The 20029-nt window shown below is 40.8% G+C and overlaps 1 protein-coding gene across 1 annotated transcript in view; it reads right to left on the reverse strand.

Annotated features, from left to right (window-relative positions):
- The window catches only part of LOC109481065 (nucleolar pre-ribosomal-associated protein 1-like), a 28028-nt gene that overhangs the window by 4101 nt on the left and 3898 nt on the right, over positions 1-20029 (reverse strand). The window contains exons 6-25 of the mRNA XM_019783537.1: positions 19595-19677; positions 19186-19314; positions 17762-17896; positions 17278-17451; positions 10103-10217; positions 9403-9602; positions 8515-8613; positions 7892-8056; positions 7323-7616; positions 5913-7094; positions 5400-5608; positions 5072-5193; positions 4664-4874; positions 4224-4419; positions 3903-3976; positions 3532-3716; positions 3216-3326; positions 2611-2674; positions 2051-2219; positions 79-160 (exon numbers count right to left, since the gene is read on the reverse strand). Coding sequence (XP_019639096.1) covers positions 79-160; positions 2051-2219; positions 2611-2674; positions 3216-3326; positions 3532-3716; positions 3903-3976; positions 4224-4419; positions 4664-4874; positions 5072-5193; positions 5400-5608; positions 5913-7094; positions 7323-7616; positions 7892-8056; positions 8515-8613; positions 9403-9602; positions 10103-10217; positions 17278-17451; positions 17762-17896; positions 19186-19314; positions 19595-19677 — 3999 coding nt within the window. The remainder of the gene's footprint in view (positions 1-78; positions 161-2050; positions 2220-2610; positions 2675-3215; positions 3327-3531; positions 3717-3902; positions 3977-4223; positions 4420-4663; positions 4875-5071; positions 5194-5399; positions 5609-5912; positions 7095-7322; positions 7617-7891; positions 8057-8514; positions 8614-9402; positions 9603-10102; positions 10218-17277; positions 17452-17761; positions 17897-19185; positions 19315-19594; positions 19678-20029) is intronic.

Genomic DNA, 20029 nt, shown 5'->3' on the forward strand with positions numbered 1-20029 from the left:
GATAAGTAAGAAATTGCTACCTTACCAGTTACAGTGTGCAGTTGTTACAGTTTACTGTCTGTTTGATCACAAACTTACCTGGTGTGAGCACGCTGGAGAAGAGTGGGAGGAAGAAGCAGGGATCGTACATTTCACCTGCAGACTGGGGCACCTCACACACCTGTGTAGCAGGCAGGGAAATAGTGGGTTACAAGGAAGTGCTGGAAGTCATTCAGATATCTGTATCTGTATCTGTATAGCCGGTATAACCGCCTTTCGGCGTAACACACCAGCTTCGCAGGCACGCGGCGCGGCGGCAGCTGGCTATATTACACCGATCGACTTGTTACACCTAACCCTTGAACTTCTAGCTCTAGACATTGTTTAAAGCTATCTATTGACAATGCCCCTACTGTACTTGGTGACAGTGAGTTCCACTCTGCGATAGTTCTAGGAAAGAATGAATTCTTGAACACCTCAATCCTTGGTTGATAACTCTGGTACTTGAATGCGTGGCTATTTCTTGTTCTCTTCTGGGCTGGTATTAGGTACTTAGTAGTTGGGACATCCACCAGTTTATTAGTCATTTTGTACATCATGCATAGTCTAGACATCTTTCTTCTGTCTTCCAGTGAGGTCCACTGTAGGTTTCTTTTCATTTCCGTGACACTAGCACCTCTTACATAGTTGTTCATACAGAATCTTGCAGCTTGATTCTGTACCCTTTCCAATTCGTCTTTGTCTTTCTTTGTATATGGATCCCATACTGTCGCAGCGTATTCTAGGTTCGGTCTTACAAGTGACGTGTATGCAAGTGATTTTACTCTAGTTGGACATGCCCACAGATTACGTTTAATCACTCCCAATGTCTGTTTCGCCTTAGTTGTGATATTATTAACATGTGCACCCCACTTCAGTCCGCTTGTCAGCGTGACGCCCAGATACGGATGGATTTTTGTGGTTGATAAAGCCTGACCACAAAACTGGTAGCTAGTTGCATGTGGTGTTCGTTTGTTTGTTATGTGCATAATATAGCATTTTTCGGGATTAAACTGCATGAGCCATTTGCTTTGCCATTCTTCCAGGGTGTTCAGGTCTTTTTGGAGAAGTTGTGAGTCGGTCTGTGTAGAAAGCTCTACATACAATAGACAGTCATCGGCAAATAACCTCACATTTGAGTCAAGCTGATCTGGTAGGTCATTTATATACAAGAGAAAGAGCAATGGCCCCAGGACGGTTCCTTGAGGACCCCAGACGCTACTTTAACTGGAGCCGACGCCTTCCCTTCAACCACTACTGTTTGCTCCCTGTTGGTCAGGAAAGCCTTTAACCAATTCAGCGTAGGGCCTTGGATTCCATAATACTCCAGTTTTGAGATGAGCCTGCCATGGGGGACTTTATCAAAGGCTTTAGTGAAATCAAGTATTGCTAAATCTACCTGCCGTTTACTGTTTAGTGCGCCAGCTATGTCATGGACTGTTAGTATAAGCTGTGTTTCTGTGGATCGTTTGGCTCTGAATCCATGCTGGTAATCCGTTAATATACTGTAACTTTCTAGGTGCTTCATGATTTGGCTATGGATAATATGTTCAAGTAGTTTGCAGGATATGCAGGTCAGTGAAACAGGTCTGTAGTTGCTGGGGACCGCTCTATCTCCTTTTTTAAAGATGGCGCATATATTTGCATCCCTCCAATCTTTAGGGATTTCTGCAGTGTTTAGCGAGTGTTGGAAAATATTAGTTAGAACAGGCGCGATTTCACTAGCTGTCAACTTGAGGAACCACGGTGGTATAAGTAATAACATTGGCAACTTGCAAGCTGAAACTGTACTCGTCAAAGCTAATTTTGATACTTGACCTTCTGAATTTTGCAGTCACCATTGTTATTGGGTGGTTGGATCTCTGTTTGTAGCCAAAGGCTTAAACCAGGACATCTTGATTCTGGCCCAAACACTATACATGTAGATATTTACTCCTTGCATTTAGTGAAGGTTTAAACTTTTTTCTTTCCAAATCTTAAAAGACCGGTCATACTCCAGTGTTACCTTGTAAAATTGCCTCTAGGATCTTACCTGAGGTTTAAGATTCCTTGAGACAGGGAAGTTCAGCACAGACTGGTGCATCTTCTCCTTCTCCAGCATCTTCAGCACATCCTCCATCCCCGGCTGTTGCCATAGCGATGGACCAAAGCTCTTCCTGGCCTGATAGTGTTCGACAGAGGACACTCCCCACAGCCAGGGCCTGCCAAGTCATTAGGGTTTAAATTTGGGTTACCAAAATTAGGGTTGTCAAGAAATAGATACCCCCGGTATTCTAAGTATATTACTGTATTGGAATTTATACATTAAAGGGCAGACTAAAGAGGAACCTGTGTGAAACCAAGAAAATATGGTAAAAAAAATTCACAGCAAACATAAAGTAGAAGAGTGGTTTAAGATATTGACATAAAAAAATGCATGCAGCAAAAGATGATAAGGGCATCATGCAGTCTTGTTTTCACACACAACACAACCAAGACTTGTGACTTCTGCTAACATTCGTACACACACACCTCATCTTGGCATACTACGTCAGACTAATTATATAACTGCGAAGCTTTAATTCTTGGGTCAATCTAACTGTAGACACTTACATAAACTCTTCTGAGGCAAATCCCTGCTCTTCATACACATGTAGAATACAGAGAAGGGTTTGATCTGAAAAAAATAAAAGTGATTTTCTCATTATTTGAAGCAACAATTCTGCACTTGTAAACAACTGTGAAATTGAAAATACACTGTGTCTGATGATGTCAACCATAATGTCAACAAAAAGCGTTTCTAAATATTGACACATCAAGGTGACATGTCCCCTGTGACCAGAGGTTTTTTTGATTCTGATCTAATGATATTGAAGATGAACGGCATTTTATTATGGATTGTCCACTCAATAATGATAAACGCACAAAGCTGTTCAACCTTCTTTCAGCTTACGCAACAGCACTTGTCACATTACATGCTATAGATAGAGCTGTAACTTCAATTTCATCCTATAACCGTAATAACCCTTACTGTGTTCATATAGGTAAATATATCAAAGAATGTTTAGACCTTAGAACAATTAGTACAAGTTGATTCATCTACAGTGTTGTACGTAGGTTAATTCTTCTGTACCCACGTCTCTTTGTTCGACTACCGGTAGTTACAGACCTTACGAAAGTCGCTGTACTTTTGTTGTGTCAATAAAGTTCATTTGTACCTGTTCTACTGAGTGTGGCATTGTAGGCCCCCAGCAACACAGGGACGTGCTGACTGGTGCAGGCTGTGGTATCCATGGTTACCAGATGGAACAGCAGCTCCACAAGGTCACCTTCAACAAACCACAAGGATTGTCAGAACAGGACAAAGCTGACTAATGACAAAAGTTAAGGAGAAGTTTAAAAATTTGGAAATTGATTGCAATTGTACAGTTTCACGTGCTGACTAAATACTTCCTTCTTCAGGAGGACTTCATAAAATTCATAATTCATAAAATGACCTTCGGCTTCAAAATCAAAATGGCATAAAGTTACTACCTTTTGCTGCAGATTCCACCTTCCCATCAGGCCGTGCCATGATGATTGACAGGAAGTGGGAGTGGCTCCAGATCATCTGGTAGAGAGTCGGGAGCGGCAGGGTCTGCTCGGGGGCGTCTGTCCCGTACACGATCCCAGTCAGGCAGAGCAACGTTCGCAGGAACAGGGAATTCTCCAGGTTGTACCTGAAAATTAATGCAGGTATGGATTTTGGTCTTCCAATGGCAATTTCAGACATGATTGCACCAAAGACAAAACTAGACAAGAGTTGGGGCAGCTGTAGGGACTCAAATTCAGAACTTTTAGATTCTTAGTCAATAAACTTGACCTTAAGATGACTTTGTTAACTTGTGTAACAGAAATTTACTCACCTCAGCCCAGTCTTCACAAATTTGGCCCAAGTTGACTTGGAGTCTTCCAGCAATGAGTCTTTCCTCACAAAACTCTACAAGCATGAAACAAAAAACAAAACAGCAAAGAAAAGAATATTAATTAATTACTACTATGAGATGGCAAATTGGCAACCACTGTCAGGGACACTTAATCCTAGACCAATACCTACACACAAATTGTTAAATTCATACAAAAGATATGTCATTGAGTATCCAGCTGTTAACAAACTAACTACATTGTAACTGGCCAACATGTGTAAATACAATTTAATCTCCTAGGTATATATTGTTGAGTCTTACCACAAGTTTCTGCATGTTTTCTAGCAGACCATTTTCCTTCTCTTGAAGACTTGTCATGTCTGCTGCATCTTTCTTCTTCTTCCAAAGTGTAGTAAGACCCTCCCAGGATGCGACAAGAAGACGGCCACACGTGGAATCATTCTCTCCTTCGTCTTGGTCAGAAAGATCTTTGAGGAGATCAAGAACAATCTGCCACCTATAAGATAAATGTAACAACAAGTACATTTAGCTAAAATGTATACTAGTAACATATTATCCAGTTTAAGTTAATCTAAGGCTAAGATGCTAAAATGGTTCAATGATTAATCTTTATCACTTTTCTTGGTGTAAGATGGACCATGATCAACTTATCAACTTTTTTTAACAGAATTTCTGTTATAACATTACCATGTAAGAAATTACACATTAAGCAATAAAAGATTCCTTTTTGGTAAGGATACCTTCTTAAAGATGTATCTGGAGATGACATCAATGGTATCAGCTTCTCAAGGAACTCCTTGGTATCCAAGGCAACAGACTTTTCTCTCAGTAACCTAGCGACCAGCTCCACTCCGCCCGGTATCTCCTCCTCCTTCTTTGCCAAGACAGAATCCACCATCTCATTGTAACAGTCTTCCAGCAGTACCTGGTACACCTTGCCTGATGATTTTTCTGGAAAAAAGAAAAAATTTTGGGGGGAAAATAAAGGAAAAAAAAATGGTACCTCGCAAATGCAGTACTTGAAGAAAGAAGAGTCAACATAATCTTGAACCAGTTTAGCTGAAATGAACTTGATGAACAAATGAGCTTCTCTACTACCAGGCACAACAGGGTGTACAGGTTCATTGATCAGAATATTTTCTTCTCACCTTGAGTTTTATCACATTCAGTTTGTTTGAGGTAGGAATTCAGTGCAGGAACGTACGTCTGCCAATGTGTTCTCAGCTTCCTCTTTCCACTTTTAGTCAGGAAAAAGGAACGGAGCTGGGCCCTGAAAGACAGCAAACATGCAAACAAACAAATCAGAGATTTCACCTGCCAACAGTTTGGTAGTCCTTTTGCTGCCTTCATTCTTTTTCTTACACCTGTCTGCAACGCAAGCCTATAGTTCCACAAACATGTCCGCAAACATAAAATGATTTACAGTAGGCTACAATTTGATCCATAAACACTCAATGATTGTGGGCTAGCCCTTACCTGCACATTACACTTTTCTCAACCAGTAAAGCTGCAACCTGCACACTCGACTCTGAGGGTCTCTGCAATAGATTTTCCAGAAGGTTCTCATCCACCTCCGCTGGAAATGCTGACTCGGTCTCAAGTAGTCTCAGCACTGTAGTCTTCACATCTTGGCTATCAGTGACTTGTAGCAGCTTGAGAAGCTGATGGAAGCAGCAACTAGACACCTAGGAGGAACACATTTCTTTACTTCTAAGGTACACAGTATCCCCTGTGAGCTACAGTACAGACTGTTAGGTAAGTGTAAATTTTCAGATATCTATACAGGTATTACAGTAAAAAGATACTTTAAAACAATGCAAAGAATGATTTTTTCAATAATCAAATAATATAATAGATGTAGCTAACATGGTGACCTCCAACTTATCATTGATATTTGAACTTGACATTATGGAACAGTGTTTTTTTCTACCAAAGCAAAAAAGACCAGTGAGTTGGACTTTCTACAAAGCATTGGAGCACTGGTCTTACCTGTACCTGTCCTCCAGTGTCTGCGAGCAACCTGTGCACTCCTGAGACGAGAACTTGGCCACACAAATGTAGACTTGGCATGTCTGAAGATGTCTTCTGTGGACCAAGGAGAACTTGAAGTGGAATTTTTGACAAGTCTTCCACCACCTCCTGTATGACCTCTGCATCAGCACAGAACTGTAGACAACTGAACAGGTTCAAGGTCACGGAACCTGCTGTCCACTTGCTCTTCTTCTGAGCAGACCCTATTTCCTGCCTTAAGATGGTCACAAGCTTGCGGATAAAATCTTGTGCACGTTCTTGGGTGGAACTAGAAGGGGAATGGCGCATCATGCTTGCTATCATCTTACATGTTTCTTCACTCATCACACCTGAAACGGCATCAGTTTTCTTGTTTCCTGTCTTAGGTTTCAGAAACCAGCTGTTGACTATTGGATGATTCAAGATAGTCTTCTCCAAGTCTTCCAACTTGTCATTCCCCGCATCAACATCTAAGACCTCTTGATTTTGCATTTCCCTTGAGGCTTGAAGTATCTCTTGAAGATACAAGAAGTAGTTCGCTATGTTGGCGCTATCTTGGTTGGACGTCAGAGAATCCAGCTCTCTCTTCAGGGAAAGCAGCACACACTTTCCAGTAAACACAAACTCTGAATCTTTCAGCACCTTGATGGAAGCTAAGACAGCATCCTTTACAACCTGCTGATGTATAAGCTGCCGATTGGTCGACTGGAATAGGAGCGTTGCTATGGAAATGACCTTGCAGGACTGGCTCAAGGTTGCCACCACTGCTTCAGGGAGACGTCTGGTTCTTGCTAACTTTGCCACAAACCTGAGCAAGTCTGGAGTCTTCAGACAGAAGCTAAGAAACAAATCTGCGACAAGGTCCAAGCTGCTGGTGTCCAAACAACTTATCCTCTCAAACAAACTTCTGCAGAACTCGACGCTTGTGTCTTTGTGATCCACAGCAAGGTCTTTCTGCAACTTCTTCACCAGTTTGTCGCAAGGCAAGGTTTCTATCTTGGGTATTTCTTCAGTGGACAGGAACTCGGCTACAGTCTGAGCAAGAGTGTTACAGTCAGCTATCCACGGCTGAGGTGCAAGCTTGTTTGATGTTGTTGATGCTTCACTGTGTACAGCTGCCACGTGTTGGTGGAGGGTAAGGCACAGGGGGAGGGGGTCAGTCTGAAATAAAAGAGAAGACTGAAATGCTACTTTTGCACTGGTTGTGACATGAAAGACAGGTTACATACAAAATAATACAGATTCAATATGTCCTACTCTTTTTGATGAATACAAATAGGAGTTAGAAATTTAGAATTTTCATGAGCAAAGGCTCAAACAAACAAGCTGGGATTCAAATTCTCAATAGTCTGGCCCAAAAGCAATGTAGTTAAGACATTATTCACCAACCTGTGAGTGGAGCAAGTCAAGACATGCCGGAGTCAGAAAACTGTGGATGTTGTTAACTACTGATGGCTGTATGGTCCCTCCAACAACCTTCTGTACCACAGACCTACAGTCTTCTAACAACGCTGGGACAAATGCACTGAAGGGAAGAAGACTTGTAGATGATTGTGGGCTGTCTTCAAGTATGTCTTCTACGTTAACTGCAGAATTTGCATCTAAGATTGCTTCAAGGTCAGGCCCTGTTGTGTTGACCTTGTCTGAGGTAAAGGAGGAGGCTTCGACGATCATCTCAGCAACCTGAAATATCAGAAACAAGAAAATATATTACTGAGATGATTTACCATTGCGATATGTCTCTTGTTACTAGAATTTGTGTTGGTCTCATTTTTACAATACAGGCGGAGGAATAAGCACAGCTTTATTCCAATAGCTTGTTAAAACACAAGTTAAGAACCGTCCTTCAGTCTAACACTGACACTAAGTCTGTATCATTCATTCACAATTTGGTGGGTCTGTGTCTATTTTAGGCGAAATTGACTATCATATACTAGATAATATTTTATTATTCTTACCTTGTCTGCAAATGGGTAAGGATTCCTGACTCCCCGTGTCAGAACTTTGTCCAGAAATGTCAGCACCTGGTCCCTCTCCTCAGTCGTCTCAAGGAGTCTGAGATGTCTCAGCCACAGCTCTGCCTCCTCCGAGGTGTGGTCAAACAGACCCGTGTCACTCAGGACCTGCAAAAATTTGTCACTGTAAAGAACTGTCCTCTTCTACAAAAGGAAATGCAACATATCCTCTAGATATGTCTTACCAATACCTTTCTTTCTCTCTCTCTCTCTCTTTTCAACAGATGGCCAAAGGGTCAAACTTCACAAGCGGCATTTTGCCATACCCTGTATCTATGTAAGACGCCAAAGCAAGGACTATTTATTTCCCTGTCAGATGACTTAATTTTGGCACTAGGCTGACTAAGTTTTGGGGATGATGCCTGGACATGTACACATGCACGGTGGTACTGCACACTCACACACACACACAGTGTGACACAAATGTACAATGTACATCAAAACATAGTATACATACTCATAGTTACATGGCCATACCAAATATATGCAAAACAGAACCTCCTTTTTGACATACCAACTACAACTCAGGTGAGCTAACAGCACATGTCTCAGAAATCATGTCTCACCTTCACCAGAAGTTCCTTTGTCTGCTTGGCGACCTGAACATCTGATGTGTTGGAGAACACCTGCATGAGCTGGTAGCATGCTGTCCTCTGGCCTTTTTCCTATAAATATAGGCACTCTTTGGTGAAAGTTAAAAGCTTAAGTCCTCCCCGCAACATATGGCAGTGCCCATCTCTGTTTCTGTAGCCCTTGGGCCACACAGTTGTGCAATCACTACAGCAGGTGGCTAGTCCACTGCTGGTGGTATAATCTTTCTCAAATGGTGAGTGCTAAGCAGAGAAGGCGGTATGTACCATTTCTTAAGTCTTTGGTATGACTCGGTCATTGATCGAACTACCGAATGCAAGGCGATCACTTTACCCACTTCACCATTGCACCGGTGAAAGGTGAATTTGAACAGTTGAACTAAGTTACAGTACACTCTTCTACTGGTCATTACAGTGTAAGAACTTTCATTTGTGTGACAATGGAATAGGTACAAAATCAGCAAGAAATACACAATAAGGCCACACCAATTTAATTTGTTGGTTCTCGGATTTTTTCAGAAAAAATATGAAGCGACAGGGCGAAAAAAATAAAAAATAAAAACAGGTCTAGGCATCCTATTATAGGCTTAAATGCTACAGAATGAGCCATGAAGTCAACACAAAAGGCTGGGTTAAAATTTAAACATTGAATTTTGAACTTTTAATCAAACCACTGCATTGATAGATGGGAAAACTGTAACAACTAGGAAGAAAAGGACTTTCCTCAACTGTTGGGGGCAAAATATGAGCATTTTTCAGTTGATTCAGGACCATTTCAAAGAGTTCACTCAAGACTTTTTCATAATTTGTCAGACTTTCAACATGATTTTTTTTTTAATTTTTTTTCAACACGATGCCACCCACCTCCTTGTGCCACTTGATCCTTCCCTTTGGCAGCCTTCCCAGAATGCTCATGATGTGTAACCACGGTGATGTCAACCCCTGCTCCGTGACCCACACTGCCGTGTCGTGCAGCAGCCTGGTGAAGTCATAGTTTGACTGGAGGAAATGGTCGGGTAAAACCTGCTGGTACAGACCCAGGACATGCAGCACTCCATCCACATCTGGGGGTGATGGGGTGAAAAAACATTTGAATGCATCATAGTACATAATAATATTGAAAAGTTTATTGCAAATTCTTGCCCGGGGGCTAATTGCAAATTACAAAACATAAAAGATTAATGGTATAGGGTATAAAATAACTGAAGTCTACATGATAACATTAGCTGTCTAGAACTATAATTATGTCTAAAACTAAATACAGCCAAACCTTGCTGAGCAACCACCTCCAGTCATAAGCAAGTACAGTGGCACCCAAATACAATGTGGTTAAACAAAGAAACATGCATGGCAGCACCAGAAGCCCCCCTTTATTTTTTCCTTTGGTTTGAATCATCAATTCTTCATCAACATTTACATTCAGGTGCTGGCAGATAAGATTAAACAGGAAAAACCAACGAAGGAGACTGTGGATATTTCAGTGACATTATTTCCTCTTTACTTTCCAGTGAATAGCATGAATCACATAATTCTAAATATATGGGGAGATCCCCACACGATGTACCTGGTGATGAGAAGACCAGAGTTTTCCCAGCCTGTGGTTCCTGAGTGCTTGTCGTCCTCTCCTGTTTCCTTGCAGACTGCCAGGCAGTGATGATAGTGTTTATATCAGGCAGCATCTAAACAAACAAAAAATAATAATAAAATAAGCAATTAACAATTTTTTGTGACATTTAAAAGAATTAAATGCTGTCAATGTAGCATGTATTGTCCAGTGTCCAGTGGTTAATCAGCCTTCCTCTGGTCCTCAGGAAGTGTATCCAACACAGAGACATCCATTTCATCCAGTTCATCCATTTCTATGATATTATGTAAGATTTTTGCGCCAAAACTGTAAATATAGATAATTCAAATTTTCTCATCTAGATTGTCACTTTCAATAACTTTCAACATACTAGTATTAGCATTGCTCTTTCACTTTTCCGGCAGCACAAGAATAAGTTGCGCCAGGCCCGCTATATTTTTAGGAGGCTCCTAAAATGAATGTAAACAAACAGCATGGCCACAATCTGCACTAATAAAGAGGAGTTGTATGGCAGTTTTCCAACCTTTTTTTGCAGCACAACAACATTGTGGCTGCCGTGGTCACAGACATCTGGTCCATGTCATTGACTTTACTTGTTTAGAGAAGAAAAAAGAAACTGAGCAAAACCAATATATTTTCCCTTTGTGACTTCGTAAACATGATTAGAGAATTTTACAAGAGTGTAATAATTATAATCTTTCCCCTACAGATATAATCTGTAACAAAAATAACAAGGCAGTCTGCAGACATCACATGGTTTCCCCCTCTAACGGCTGGTTGCAGATAAGGAATGGTAAAGGATTTCCTTATAGAGCTCAAGCCAAGTTCAGCTGACAGAAGCTATTCTACTCACTTCTTATGCCAAGTTTTACTGGGAAATCTTACACACTTCCTCATAGCAAAGTTCAACTCAAGTTGAGTCAGAAAAGCTTGGCTTTAAAAGGAAGGCTCACGGAACTGCAAATAATCCTTTCTGTAGACGGGTAGAAACGCAGTGTACATTGCCGCAGCAGGAATTACAACAGTTACTACAACTTCAACTTCTTTAGGGAACGCCTTTGACCACTTGAACTCATCCCAGTAAAGGTGGCTGCATCTGGATACTTTTCTGCAGCACAATCTCTTGGTAAGTCTTTTATTTCCCTCTCCTATTATAATAATGGATTAAGGTACTGCCTGCTGTATGGGTTACAATGTATGTTCCTTGGACCCAAAGGTTGGAGGTTTGAATCCTAAATTCTAACTGGAGCATTAGTGGTAATATACAGCTGGGGTCAAAACACTTCAGATGAGATGTGTGACTGTAGTCCCATATTTTAGTAGAGATAGATCTTGCGCATGTAGTTGTACTGAGGCATCCCATTATCTGGGGTTGGCGGAAAAACCTGTCCAGTCTGAATAAAGGGTCTGCTTGGGGGTTCCTGGCAATGCATAATGCTAAATTCAGCAGGATTGGCAACATTGTCAACATTTATCCCCTAATCCTCAAGCTGGTTGTTTTAGCCTGTCAAACAATATCCAACTTTACTGTAGAACTGCTTAGGAATTATGTTTAGGGGTGGAGGATTGTACGAAAACTTCTGGGATGAATTACAGTACTCTAGTTGTTTAAACAAGATATTGGTAGGTAAACCCAGGAGGTTATACTCAACATTGGATAAATCCAAAATTTCTTTGAAAAGTGAAAAAAATTCTGATCACATAATATAGTTAGACAATCATTTGTAGCCATCTGGCAAACTCAATCAATGGTTTAAGTTTGTACTACATGTATATCATCCCTGCAATTCATTTGAGAGTATGTACATGGGCATAACTGATATTGACCTGCTAAAATGGTCTCAAGGAACATTCTATTTCCAGACTAGTATGGCTCATGACACTTTTGGTGCCTACTTAGAAATCTTACAAACCAGAAATTATCCTTTTCTTTCCTTTGTTTTTTATGTACCGGTTCACAATTGTTACTAACAATGCACAACCTGCCAATAATCCTACGTTGTTGGGCTGGACAGGAATGAATTACTGTAAGTCTCTTTAGATTCGCGGGGCCTAAAGTTCGCGGTTTCGGGAAAATGGACAATCCGCGGTATTTTTAGATTCGCGATTTCTCCTTGGCTATTTTTCAAAGAAAAATTTGTAAAGTGTATATTTAAAGTAATAAAAGTTCGTGTTCCGGCATTTATATCCTAAAACGCGGCGCAAAAATTTGTTTCGTGCACCGCGCGAGACTGCCGGCGGTATAGCTGACGATCGATCTGACGCACGTGTAAACAATTTTCTTTGTTCGGAAATAAGCGCTAAAACGCTATTTTCCACGACTACACATCGATACTCTAGTGAAGAAATGCATAATCGAAAGAATCTTTCGGGAAAATATATATTACTAAGAATATTTATGCCGTCTTCGGCGAGATTTTGAACCCGGAAGTATGCAAAGGTCGCCTACGGTTTTGTAGCGGCCCACGGTAGCGTTTCTATCCAGCAAAACAAGAAAAAAAAACGCCCGCAAAGCAGGGCGCAAAAGAGAACCAACTAACACTTCCCAGGTACCAGCAGTTATGTTTTTCATCAAAATACTTGTAGATTTGCCCGATGTGCCCGCAATTTTCAAGCGCCCGGGCGCGCATGGCCGGCGCTCAGCACACAGAGATTTTTGTCCGGCGGTGCACGTTTGACACGGCCAGTGCCGCAGTATCACGATTCGGTGTCTCATAATATTATAATTTTTTGACATCAGTATAACTTTAGAATTTTGGTACTCAACATACGTACATTTGCTAAGAATGGAGTTGATTTGCAGTGATTTGTGTTTGTCGCGTGTGTTTGTGTTTCACTTACCGTCGTTAATGCATGTGGGGAGGGGGGCGCACTTACGCAAAACATATTCGCGGGGTAATAGATTCGCGGTACAGAGGTCCCCGCGAATTCCGCGAATCTAAATATACCGCAGAAATTTGTAGACTTACAGTATGAATAAGATTAAGAAGCTAGGCATGGCACCTGCCAGCCAATCTCTTGCGTTACCAGCATTTAGACTTTGTGAGCCTGTGTCCCCTTTTCATGTGCACCCACATATTCACGTCGTATCCGTTGTCTCAACATAGTAGTGTCTCAAATAGCGGCTATTTGGACTTTCTATCAAAACCAAGCCTAGACCCCATGCAGACCGTTTTATCAGACTGGACAAGCTTTTCCACCCGCCAAAACAGTCCAAACTGGACAGGTTTTTCTGCCAACCCCATTATGTACTGGTGAAAATACTGTGTTCAGAAGTAATGTTGAAATAGTCATGGTATATACTAGAAGAGTGTAGTATAATATTATTGCATTACATTGCAGCTTGGGAGAAGAACACAGAGCAGTTTTGAATTATTTTCTACACAGCACTCAAAAGCTGTAAAGGACCTAAGCAAGGTATGTAGGCTTCCAAACCTTCATTGATAAGTCTGGCAAAATGCCTGAAGGATAGATTTCAGATAATTCAAGGCTGGAAAATTTAATGTTCTCACTCGGACATTGCAGTCATATTGTTATGAAGTGTCCTAGCAGTTTAATATTGGAGGAAGAACTTTTCATGACCTGAATATCAATGGATTTTCTGATCCAGTTTCCATGAGTTATTTTGCCGACTGAAAGACTTTCTATTTGCGGAGAGGATGTAGGACTCTAATAGGTTTGGTAACCAGGCTACAAGTTTTTAAGTTGAGCAGTTAAAATAGAGATGAGAATGACAGGTTGTCAGATCATTTGTGGCCAGTTGAGGCAGCGTTATGTGGCTTGTGAATTTATATTATCAATGAGCCCATTACGTCATGGGTCACCAGAGCATGTGCTCTGTCCGCCATCTTGTCTGAAGAGTTGTGAGCTGAGCCATTAAAGCTCCGCTGAAGTTCGCAAATTATAGCAGTGTCTGAGTTGGTACATGTACTTGTGTTCTAACTGTCGCAGCAAGAATCAAACCAAAGTACTTCTGTTTGTACTTCATTACAGACAAAATGACCAATGGGCTAGGGAGACTGCTGGTTCTTCTGCTGATCATCCTGAAGGAAACTGGACCAACCGCAGCCTGTAGCAGCAGGTGCTCATCAGAATGTGACTGCAGCAACAATGACCTCAGCAGTGTTCCTCAAAATCTGCCAACAAATATCAGTAGTCTTTACTTACAACACAATATCATCACAAATTTGACTCAATCTGACTTCTCACGGTACAGGAATTTGAGGATGCTAGATTTAAACTCAAACCGTATAAGCAACATACAGTCTGATACTTTCTCAAACCTAACTCAGCTTGAAATACTGTACCTGCGCTCCAACCAGATAACTAACATCCATCCTGATACTTTCTCAAACCTAATCCAGCTTCAAGAGCTGTACCTGTACTCAAACCAGATAACTAACATCCATCCTGATACCTTCTCAAACCTAATCCAGCTTCAAAAGCTGTACCTGTACTCAAACCAGATCACTAACATCCATCCTGATACTTTCTCAAACCTAATCCATCTTCAACTGTTGTCCATGTACTCAAACCAGATCACTAACATCCATCCTGATACTTTCTCAAACCTAACCAAACTTCACCTGTTGTCCATGTCCTCCAACCAGATAACATACATCCATCCTCATACTTTCTCAAACCTAATCCAGCTTCAAAAGCTGTTCTTGTACTCAAACCAGATAACTAATAACCATCCTGATACTTTCTCAACCCTAACCAAACTTCACCTGTTGTCCATGCACTCCAACCAGATAACATACATCCATCCTCATACTTTCTCAAACCTAATCCAGCTTCAAGAGCTGTACCTGTATAACAACAACATAGAAGTGTTTCCTGTTAATGAATTGTTAAAGGCTCCAAACATCTCTGTGCTTAGGCTTGAGAACAACCAAATGGCAACACTACCATTGGCAGCCTATGACATTCTGTCATCAATCTCTAAAGTAAAAATTTCAAACAACCCCTGGCAGTGTGACTGTAGAATGGTTGGGTTTAGGCTGAAAATGAAGGGATCTTTAGATTTTGAAAATGAAGTTGCATGCACTAATCCACGCAACCAGGGGCAGCTGCTTAAAGACATCAATCCTGAGGATCTGACCTGCGAAAAGCCAACAATTGTGAGGTTTGAGAGGAATGACAATAAGACATTGGTTAAGAGTGAGACTCTACACTTGGTCTGTGAAGCTTCAGGAATTCCCACACCAGACATCACTGTCATTCTCCCATCTGGAGAGAATGCTACTGTTGAGTCAGGTGGAAGAGTAACTGTAGGGAAGAATGGTACCATCACCATAACCAATGTTACTGCAGCAGATACTGGTTCATACATCTGTATTGCAGCATGTCCTTTTGGTTCCACATTTGACATACTGCCTGTACAGATAAATGTCCAACTGAATGTACCAATGATCAGTTACAGTTTCTCCCTACCCATTTTTGTTGGCTGTCTAGTTGGCTCTGTGCTTGGCACTGCCCTTACTGTTACCATACTTTGCATAATCTGGAACAGGAGGCAAAGGCAATGTTCAACTTCTGAACAAGTCAGTAATCATGAGCAAGGCCATGCCTTGGAGACATATGAGTATGATGATGTAATAAGTCCATCCCGACAATTACATACTACCAGGCAGTCTCTTGACAACAGCTCTGAAGAACATTATGAAATTCCTTCCATCCCCCCTATAAATGTAGCCAATCCACAGGCTGATTACCAGAATGCTGTCATGTATGTAAATGCAGCGGTAAACCCCGTCCCCTAGGGGGGTCGACTGATGATGATGATGTAAATGATCCCATAGATGGTCGTAACAGCCTGCATGACTACCAATCTCTGGATGAGATTGAGAAGGAACAATGATACAGATGCTGAAAGCCAGACTTCTCTGAAATAGGCCTATATGTGACCATACCAGCCATTGTATATTGATGAGGGTTTAAGACATCCACGTAATGAAATACACAAGAGAACTTACTCAAGCACCCAGATAGATTTTGAAAAAACTGTTAGATGTTTCAATTACAGTTACTAGCATCTACTACTTTTTGTCAGTGACTAACAGAATCATATTTGAACAAGTATTTATCCAAAAACTATGAATTGAGACATGCATGGAGTAAAGACAAATTTTAGTATATTATATAAGAACAATTATTATTTACTAGGCTAAGTGTACTACTAGTTTTGAGCATATAACAAACATAGACATAGATATAATAGACTAAGTCTGCATTTCTAGTTGAATCTATGATATAATATATATTTCATTTGAGGTTAGTGATACATGTATCATGCTTACTGCATAGCCTATGTATATTGCTATGGAGGAAGTTTCTTTTCTTTTAGATAACTATTATCATGATAATCATAATATGTAGGTTTAAGGTCTTCACAATATTGTACTCAGTATATTTTAAAATAATCCAGACTATGAAATGTAGCTATATTCTAGCTGTAGGTTGTTTTAAGCAGACACTGCTGTAACAATACTCTTTGCAATCATTGTTGTATGGAAGATATTGGTATTAAGAGTTTAGATGTTCTTGTCAGTTAGATAGCCAGAACACACCTTATTTCCTTGGAGTGTATAAAGTAAGCTCCATAGTTCTGGAGCTAGATTATATTAGGTTGTTTTAAGCAGACAATACTGTAACATGCGTGTAATTTTGTATTAAACATTTCTAAATGATGTAGATGATAGACAATGCTATTTGCAATCATTTCTTTATGCAAGGTTTATGTGTTTTTAAAGTTCATAAGCCCCTGTTATATAGCTCCAAACTGTCTCTACAGTTAGGGTTTTTGAGATACTGGGGTACCACCTCTATATGCAGCTTATAATAGTGCAAGTAAAATTGGAACTAAATGTGCAGGTACGGTATGTCTTTTAAAATTAAAATGTCTACCTCATCCTGTATCTAACTTGTGTCGGTCCATGAACTGGGTTTACATAATTATACATGTTGGTGTAACATGGAATTTTTCCAGCCACATTCACCATTAAGTATAAGAAAAATGATGGCAATAGTTTCTGAACAGTTTTAGTATGAGTGGTGCAGGTAAAATTTGTCTGTTATTGTTCAATGTTGGCTGCCCCAGTGCAGGTATGCAGAAAAAGGGATTTCGATCTCTGTCAGCTTTATGTACCAACCTTCACCAATGCCTCTCGGAGAAGCACCACAACCCTGTCCATGTCGTGAAAGGAGTAAACGGTGTGGCTCGTCCACTGCTGCCTGTCCCGACAATGGCTAATGACCTTGAATGACCTCTGAAGGACACACACCAGCAGGGAACATGTAGTCGCTCTCACTGATGCTTCAGCGTGCTGAGAACAAAAAAATTCATTTCTCAAGTAACATGGCTATGTTAGGCGCCAAGCAGGAAAAACAAAAGAGAAAACAAAGAAAATACTGTGAATTTTTCTTTAAAGGGATGTCACTAACTTTCCTTCAAAAGCCTCAAAATTTGACACAAAAAATTACACCTGTACACAAAACATCCTACCTTGATACCCTGAGCAACTACAGGGCATCAAAGGTAGGAATTGTGAATTTTCCTTTAAAGGGATGTCACTAACTTTCTTTCAAAGGCCTCAAAATAAAAATAAAAAAACACCTGTACACAGAAATTCCTACCTTGATGCCCTGAGCAACTACAGGTTTGATGGCAGACGGCAAAACTGTCACCATCACCATGGAGATGACCTCTTCAGCAGGGCGGGGCTCCAGGAGGTCAAAGACAGGCGAGATGTCGGGCTGGCTTTTGTAGATCTACGGAAATGTAAGGACATGTAGAACTAAATTCAGCTGTGAGAGTCTTAAGTGCAATATAATTAGCATCAAGTCAATTGTTATAACTAAAGCGAAAGCATATGATACCAGTAACAGACTGCCAGGTGAGGTTTGCAGTTTAAGTCGACCTTGAGCTAAGGTGAAAAGTATTTGCAGCTTGAACACCTAACAATATAATTCTTACTTCATTTTCGTCATTACTGCACTTTTCTGGGGACTTAATTCGGGAGAGAGATCCCCTTTTGCTTGAACAAAGAATGAAAACACAATGTAAAAATGTTTCCCACAACTCTGAGACCATCTGACCTCTGTGAGCAGCACCATGTTGTCCTCCCACTGTGCTGAAGGTCTTGGTGAGAAGGAGAAGGGCACGTCTGACAGGTACCTGTTCACAAGGTCAGGGCACGCCTTAAGGACATGGACAACCAGCTCAGCCATCAAAGGGTCTCGGTTCGCCTGTCTTAAGTCTAGAAGGAACTTGTGAAGAACTTGGTTCATATTCCTTGAAGAAATGGAAGGAAAACAAAATACATGTACAATGTAACCTACCAATAAAAGAAAATGTTGGCTGTGAATAATGTTGTGTGTCTGTCATGGAGTTGGATATAATATAACATTTTAATCTGTGACAGTTAAGGATCACAATGTGTTTTGAAAAAAACTTACAGATGGTCAACATTAAAGTATCTTCCAAAATCTTAGATGATTTGCCTTTACGTCAACTCTCCAAGGATTGATGTTAATCATAATGTCTTACTTTCCTGAGGTGCCCAAGGTCTTGTCGTGAAAATTGATGCCATTTCTGAAGTCACAGCACAACTCAAGGAGGAAGCTGTGCACCAGCTGTCTTACAAGACGTCTTCCTTCCTTCCTCTGCTGCCCTTCGGATGTTTCCTAAGGAAGGTCAAGATCAGGTCTGAAGGATGGAAAACCTTGTGCAAACTCTCATCTCATCTACTCCTTTAGCTTAAGTCTAATCATCTAACTAGAAGCTAGACTGATGCGCTGCACAGAAGAGAAGCAGACCCAGAGAAAAGAACTCTGCAACAGACCTGAGTCAGCTTACAGATGAGATGTGCCCTACATGTGGCAGAGACTGTCAGTCTAATATATAATATAGGACTGATCAGCCATAGCTGATACCAATTAGGATTTTAGTGTGATCAATATTGACCTAAGGAGGCCATATACGAAATATCAATCTGTAAAGTCACCACACAAAAGCTCTGACAACATTTAAGAGTACTTGTGGATAAAAAGAAAGGTACCTTATCACCCTCACTGACAGAAATGTCCACTCTGCCAGTCCAGTTGTACAGCAGAGTCAGCTGGTGCAGTGCCTGGTTTGTAAACAGGTGGATTTTGGCAGTTTTGGACACAAAATCACTTCTCACCACCTGAGGGTAGAAAATAAAGACTTTCTCAGTTACAGACAAAACACAAAATGTCTTTCACAACATATCAAACTTCATAACATCTGAAACATTTATACAATTGTATGTATAACATTTCCAATCAAATGTATCATTATGTATCATAAGACTTAGTATGTTAATGTGAGGACCACGTGAAGAATAGCTGAAGTGTCAAGCTTTACTCTGGATCCAAATACAGTCAAAGTCAAATATAAAGACCACAATACACCATTACACTGCACAACTCCACCCTCACACTCACCATGTCCCTAAGAGTAGTCAGGAGAAGCTGGATGGTGGACAGGTGGTCACCTGGCAGGTTCTTAAAGATGCTCCTCATCAAGTCTGAAGAAGACAGTAGACAGAGCCAACAGGTACATGTAAGTGGGAGGGGGGTAAGGAAGCCAGGTAACACAGGTCCACTATCATTCCCTCATTTTAGACTAAGGCCACACCAAGTAAATTTTATGGATGACATCCGCGCGCGCATTGATTTTGGCCTGTTCCTAGAAAAAAAAATTCCGCTTCCTGTAACTATGACCAAAGAGTCACGACAGTGCCGCAAATAGGTTTGTACGGACCAAAGCTTATGAAGCATCAAGCAAGGAAATCATGACTTCAATTAGGAATTCAGTTTGGTTCATGCTGCCACATTTGAAGAAACTTGCTGACCATTCCATCTACCTCCCCAAAGCAC

This window comes from Branchiostoma belcheri, unplaced genomic scaffold, assembly GCF_001625305.1.
Source record: "Branchiostoma belcheri isolate BF01 breed outbred unplaced genomic scaffold, Haploidv18h27 scaffold54, whole genome shotgun sequence".
Taxonomy (NCBI): domain Eukaryota; kingdom Metazoa; phylum Chordata; class Leptocardii; order Amphioxiformes; family Branchiostomatidae; genus Branchiostoma; species Branchiostoma belcheri.